Genomic DNA, 7279 nt, shown 5'->3' with positions numbered 1-7279 from the left:
TTTATTCGAGAGTTATCAGACGTGTACTTCCGGTTACAAGATGGCATCCGAAAAGAAGGATTCGAAGGTTTCTTTCACCTTTATTTTCTTTATTTACGTTTGTCTTTTTCATGCCCCTGCCTAGTTATATAGATTACCAAGTCAATTCCCTGTTTATGTTATATTTGCACCAAACATTCCTTCATTAAAACATGTAAAGTCAGGTTACCGGCTCATTCTCTGAAACCGGCAGATTTTGATAACGATATACCATATGGGCCATATGGTCTGCCCTTCTGGTCTTGAATTGTATTGCAGACACAACCACCATAGTTTTGATCTAAGTGTAATCATTTCCCTACATATGTGTGACCTCATATGTGTATTCAGATTTTGGTTAGTACACAGAAATGTCAGCTCAGAAAATATACCTGGGTAACATACTCTCCATTTCCTTGCCTTCCCTATATAAATAGTATGTAGGCTATACAGTGATTCGCCATATGTGCATTATCAGCTATACTTCGAATAAGGTACACAGACCCATGTTTTGACAATGATTTGTAAAACAAATGTGGATCAATCATGTGTCATGTTCACACACATAGTAGCATTGACTGCTGGATTATAGGCCTATTTGTAAATGGTCTTTCAGCCTTTTCATTTAGCATTGAGGTAAAAAGTTCAGGGGTAGTTGCAGTATTTGGGTCCCTGCATATAATGGTTTCCGTAAACATGTGGCAGCCTTTTGACAGTTTCCTTATATATATTTACATGCTATATGAGTGTATGCGTGTCCAAATCCATTAGGATGCATTTTAACATGTTTAGAGGTAAAGGAACATTAAAATTGAAATGAGCATGAACATGATGAAAGGTTTGGTCTGAACATTGTAAAACTTTGCTCTGGGGCCGAGAATTTTACTGAACTTGTGCATGTTGTGTTCACATACATTCATGTTGTTTCGTTGCGTGAGAACAATTACTTCATGTATGGTCACTTGACTTTCCAAATTAGGGTCTATTAGATTACTATAGAGTGGTCTCTAACTGTGGAAGTAATCTAGTCCACATTTTTAACATTCCCGAGAAATTGGAGTGACATGCATTCACAGCGTTAGGCAACAAAAATGGTGCCTATAAAATCCCCTCCCTTCGACAGTAAGTCACAAAGTGCGCATGCATGGAACACTTTTTATTTGCGGACTTCCTTAAATATGATAAATATTCGTTCTGCTTTGGGGAACCAATTACTGCGGTCTACCTGAATGTTTATATGTGAATGTAACAGGCACATGACCAAAAAAATGTGTAGTCTTGGGGGGGGATGGCATGATGAGCTGTCTTGTTTGTTGAAAGTTTTGCACTTTAGGCATATATGCTAAGTGGCTAATCGTGGCTTCTGAGGATGTAATTTTAAGTAATTTTAAGTAGAAATAAACATGATAATGACTAGAATGATGCTGATGTTTGCTTACCATGCTTACAGGTAAGAATCAATGATAATGGTCATATTACTTATAATGAAACGATAATAAATCAACTGGAAATACTGCATTTTATTTTCACAGACTTCACCCAATCAGCAGAAAGATGAGGTAGTAATAGTTTATTATCATGTTCAATGGGCAGATGGGAATTTAATTTATTTCAGTAATTTTCAAGACAATGTTGAACTGGCCAAAAGTATAAACTGAAGGGGTCAATCTGGCCTCTGTCCGGTTCCCATTGAAAAAGATGGTCTGTGCCAAAAACATTTGCATCTACCAGCTTAAACTGTCAGTGTGTATTTGTGTCACTAGAACGTGTAGAATTGAGTCTTATAATATAAGCTGAGCTTACAAGACCAGAAGAAATCTTACAAGACTTAAGCTAAAGATACATGAGATTCACACTGGATACAATAAAACCTCATTAATCTGATCTGTTCCATTCTAAGTAATAGTGTCCGGATTAATGAATGTTCAAATTACCATGGTTAACAAATCATTGGTAAGTATTAATGGGGGTAATGTTCCTTTAGCTATTTTCCCAACTGTAACTATCCTGAAGATGGGGTTTCCAGATAAACGGGGTCCGGAATAACTGAAGATTCATTATACAACTTGTAAAGGCTTCAGCATAGCCACTTGTGTGGTTTGATGCAAGCAAATATTTGTAAAAGTTAGATGTTCTCTCTTGCTATTGCGTCCATTAGTACCAAGTTCTTGAAAAGAAGTATGAAGATCCTGTAATTAACATACTTTTCAAATCTTACAGTATTCTTCAATTTCTTTGAACCCTTGAAATTAATTATCGGAGTTCCCCCCGAGTCACATAAAACCATGAACTGTAAAATGAAAAACTAACGCTTTAGCCTTGTTAGCACCAAGTTGGGGCTTGTAGACGCCCAAGTTTTTGTCACAGTGTGACCATGGTGACAGACTGCTTAATTTTATCAATTCTTGAGAGGACATTCATCAATATCATTACCAGGTTTTGAAAACATCTTCAGGACATTGATTGACAATCAATGAATGTCCTGTAAATGTAGCCATAATCAACCCTGGCAATGATACATGTATACGTAAATGATATAAAAAGAATGAATGATATTTGCCAAAAGGAATTTTAAACAAGTTGGATGCTAGATAGTGATATTTAACATGCTATGAGCAGGATCAGGTCCGGGATATATACTGATTGACAAGGAGAATACCATGGAATGTTTTGCTAATCATAAAGTTAATAGTAGTTAATAGTTTCATTATTATATGTATTGTTTAACATGTGTTTAACCTAAAATCTGTACAGAAATTCATTCACAAATGATGCTTCCCTTCGAAATTGATTGACAAAACATCGGAGACAAGGAAATGATTTTGCTCCTATGTTGTTATCTCCCCTGTATCCATAGCAACTGACAATGCTGAGTAATCATAGTAATATGTACTTTAGTATGTTATAATGTAGAAAATAGAATCTGCATGTACAATTGGTGTCGGTGAAGATGAAACGCCTTAGCACTATATTTGTTTTGGATATAAACATGATAATCGATTACCTATTTATCATGTTAAAGGTGTTACAGATATTAATATGATTAAAATGATTGAACCATGTTTGAGATAATTATATAAAATGCATGCAAAGATGGATTGGTTTCTAAGATGAAGTAAGAAAATTACAGAATGCCTGCAAAATAAATGATTCACATGGTGAATCATGGTAATGCCAGACAGTCATTCAATATGTTCAAGATCCTCATGTACCTAAAAGCACACTAACGGTGGTCGGGTAGCCTAGTTGTTTAAGAGTTCGCTCGTCACGCCGAGGACCTGGGTTCGATTCCCGACATGGGTATAATGTGTGAAGCCCATTTCTGGTATATTGCTGGAATATTGCTAAAAGCGGAGTAAAACCAAACTCAGTCAGTTAAAAGCAAACTAGATAATGTTGTTGAACATGTTAAAACTTATATGAATTTTCTTAATGTCAGTTTAAACTGTAATTTCCTTGATAATCATGAATCAGAATATTTTTGTCTTTTTCTCACCTCCACTTGCTTGGTACAGGAGACATGTACAGTATCCTTCGTATATGGAAGTGCTGAAGTCATGAATCATTTTGTTTTCAGCAGTGGTCTATTGAAGACAAACCTGTCAAGATTGACAGATGGGATCCCTCGGCATTGAAGAACTCATTAGATGATGCTGCTAAAAAGGTATGTGTTTTCAAATGGATTTGATGGGCAGACTGAGTGACTTGGTTAGTGTGTGCTATCTCACCCTGACGGGGGGCACAGGTGGCCCAGTCGTCTAAGGCGCCGCAGGTCGCTGTGCAGAGTTGCGTCCCTTGGGCACGCCAGAAACCTATGATTGTGGGTTCGAATACCGGTTAGCCCTGATTATGTTTCTAGGTTTGTCAGCACCATACCCGTGCTCATGAGTTTCACCGAAGTGGTAAACGTCTGAGACCTGTAACACTTCGGGCTTTCCTCCCACATTAAGCTGAAATGCCATGATATAACTGGAATACTGTTAAAAGCGGCGTTAAACCCAACTCACTCACTCTTTCCCTAACAGCGTGGATCGTTAATCATAATGTCAATCACTAAAGATTGTCTGGTCCATATAGTCCAGATTTGATAATTTACAGACCGTTGTCATATGGCTGTAATATTGCTGAGTGTGGCATTAAACAACAAACAAATAAGAAATGACTCTATCTATGAATCTTGTACTCATTTGTGAACGCTGGAACACACAGAAGACTGAACCTGTCAATGGCGATGTTTTACAGGTGCTGCTGGAGAACTTTGGCTACACGGAATCTCACTCCCTCATGGACGGCCGACTTGCCATCTGTACCATCGCTGTGGGCTTCGCCATGTTTGCCCTCGTGTGGGACTACTTGCGACCATTTCCTGAATCTCGACCGATTCTTATCATGTGTGTACTGTCGTATCCTTTACAAGACTTTGTTGCATATTTCAACATTCTCTACCATCATGTGTTTGAAAGTCCTTGTATTACAGTGACAATGGCACGATTAAAATATGTGTAGTTTGTACAAGTAAACATGGTAATCATGACAGACATATGGAACATTATGAACATGTAAACATGCGGGGTAGAAAAGGTCTTCAGCCACCCATGCTTGCCGTAAAAGAGGACTATGCTTGTCGTAAGAGGTGACTAACGAGATCGGGTGGTCAGGCTAGCTGATTTGGTTGATGCATGTCATCGCATCCCAATTGCGTGGATTGATGCTGATGATGTCAATCACTGGATTGTCTGGTCCAGACTCGATTATTTACAGACCTCTGTCCTATAGCTGGAATATTGCTGAGTGCAGCGTTCAACAACAAACCAATCAATTTCCCAAAAGTCCCACGGACGTTTGAGAAAACTATTTCAGGAAGAGTTATGCCCCTTGACCAGCAAGCTATTTTGTGCTAATGGGCGTGCTCACTCTGTACACAACCTACGTGGAGAAGGGCTACTTCCTGGTGGTGCGGGAGAAGGACCGTGCTGGGATGGACCCGGACAACATCTGGAAACTCTCATCCTATCTGAAAAAGTAAGTGCAGGTCAAGTCAGAAACCCCACGATCATAAGAATTCCCAGGAACTTAGTGGCTGTAAGATTCCCAGGAACCTGGTGGCCATAAGATTCCATAATCAGCACTCACACTTAGGCAATTTTTTTCACTTTTTTACACTGCTTTTCTTTGTAAAAAAATCTTTGTTATGCACAAGGAAAATTCTGACTGTCATGTAAATGTTTGGTCTTAGTAAGATCCTCATGGTTTATTCTCCCTGCAGTGTGTTGTTGTATGATAAACAACACCCACAAATCGTTTATTTTTTAATCATGTATCATTGATCTTTCGTTTCTTGCAGGTACGATGATGTTTATCATCTGTCAGCATCCTTCATCGATGGGAAAACAGGCGAGACACGCTCGCGAGACATCAGCCACTCTGTAGCCAAGTTCTTTGACGAGACCGGAACACTATGTGCAGACCTCTTTGAGCCGTTGATTAAGCAAGTGAAACAGAGCCTTGACACGGAGAAGAAGAAAAACTAATGCAGGGAGGGTTGTGTGTGGGAAAATGTATGTGTGTGCTTTGTTGCAGGTGGAGGGTGAGAATGCTTCGAATTTTTGGAGATTGAAAGGGCTGGACTGGAAGGTGGGTGGGTGGGGGAGACAATTTTTGTAGGGGATATAGGTTTAGGATCAAAGGGATCGAGTTTCAGGGATGGATATTAATCAAAAAACAAAATCGCCTCCAGGGCTAGTGGGATTTTCGTCTGCTACCCCTGCAAAAGGTAATCCATTTGAAATAAGAAGACATTCTATTTTCAATCTTTAATGCCTCAAATGTTGTGCCCAAATTAATGTCTATCTCTGAAATTTAACAATGAGAGTCAAGAGGATGATATATGATTTACAGCATATGTAAAAAAAACAGTGAATGGGCTTGTAAAATTACAACTTTTTTATTTCGGGCTTAAGGGCAAGTGGTAATTTCCATCTTAGGGTATGGGTTAGGGTGGGGACGAAGGAGGACAGATTTGATATACTGTAAATCTTGAAATTAACGCGAGCATGAAGTAAATGCGAAAAGTGCAAGTCATTAATTAACTTCGTATTCATGTCTCCAAAATGACTATCAACAATAAGACGGCTTCACCGCACACTTTGGATAGTGGAAATACCAACATGAATATAAACACGAACACAGTTTATTGAGCAGCAGTTGTAACAAGTATATAACATTGTCATTCAAAGAATAGGAATTACACAATGGGTATCTGGTGAGTTATCACTGCTGGGGTTAAGAGTTCTACCCACTCGTGTGAAGCTTGTTGACACCTCCGCATACCAATCAGTGAACTGTTGGTTCAGTTATTTTATTGACTTTGAACTTCCCTAATGTAAACATAAAAACTGTGTGTTGTTTTTAGGAAAACACTGTTTATTGTTTTTTACGGAAGTTCTCTACTCAATTCTAATATGTGGTGCTATTTGCTGTTTGATTGGATTAAAGTAAGGTTGGATTAAGGTAAGGATATGCATCATTGCACTGGGGATGGGGTCGGGGGAGTCGCATTGATACTGAGTTGCATTTTGGGCTAGCAGTCGTATTAATTTGGAGACGCATTAATTTCCAGATTTACAGTATAAAAGGCAAGGGCATAATGCCTGGAATAGACTCAAATTGGACCAAAATGGAAGCAATGGTAAAACATTTGAAAGCAATGGTTTCGATTGAAAGTAAGCTTATTTTTAAGAACCTTTGTGTTTGGATCATTGCTTCTATGATGGTCTTAACATCTAGCTAAAGAAGAAATAACAGCTCCAGGGTAACTAAACTTATGTGTGAAGATAGACATAGTCCATGGATAGAACGTGGAGTTAACGTTTGTATGAAATCTTTTGTTGTATGGGATGTGAATTGTTCCAGCTGATCGTCGTAATGAGAGATGTGTCTTATTTCGGAGCCATTGGTTATGTTGTTGTTTATGTTGGTTGTTTTTGTGTTCCCATATGTGTTTTCCATCAGCTCCAATCTGGAACATGTTATTGCCTTAATCAGCTGTACCTCAATCTGTGTTTTCATCCCAATCAGGCTGAAACTGAGATTGTATGTTTTGTCATTGTCATACATCATGAAATAAAAAAGTAATTCTTCATTCATTTTGTCATTAATTTATGAAAACAGTTGTGAAAGTGAGTGAATCTTTGTTATCAGCAAGCTATACTTGGTTGTATCCAACTGTAATGCTGCTGGGCGGTCGGGTAGCCTGGTGGTT

General features: G+C 38.5%; 1 protein-coding gene across 4 annotated transcripts; it reads left to right on the top strand.

Annotated features, from left to right (window-relative positions):
* Window positions 1–22: 22 nt before the first annotated feature.
* Window positions 23–6679, top strand: LOC139447462 (signal peptidase complex subunit 2-like). 4 transcript variants are annotated; one of them, XM_071228842.1, is made up of 6 exons: window positions 28–67; window positions 1551–1577; window positions 3596–3682; window positions 4261–4421; window positions 4906–5040; window positions 5363–6679. In XM_071228842.1, exons 1-6 carry the CDS (start codon window positions 41–43, stop codon window positions 5547–5549), a joined length of 624 nt encoding a protein of 207 aa, XP_071084943.1. In that variant the 5' UTR covers window positions 28–40; the 3' UTR covers window positions 5550–6679. The 4 variants fall into 4 exon arrangements, with proteins under 4 accessions (XP_071084946.1, XP_071084945.1, XP_071084943.1 ...); XM_071228843.1 differs by having other exon boundaries at window positions 33–67; window positions 3599–3682; XM_071228845.1 differs by lacking the exon at window positions 1551–1577 and having other exon boundaries at window positions 23–67; window positions 3599–3682.
* The last annotated feature ends 600 nt before the right edge of the window (window positions 6680–7279 follow it).

The sequence above is a fragment of the Haliotis cracherodii genome, unplaced genomic scaffold, assembly GCF_022045235.1.
Source record: "Haliotis cracherodii isolate W230 unplaced genomic scaffold, xgHalCrac1.p SCAF_7, whole genome shotgun sequence".
Classification (NCBI taxonomy): Eukaryota; Metazoa; Mollusca; class Gastropoda; order Lepetellida; family Haliotidae; genus Haliotis; species Haliotis cracherodii.
Note: the sequence above shows the minus strand (reverse complement) of the source record. Positions and strands in the feature narration are given on the sequence as shown.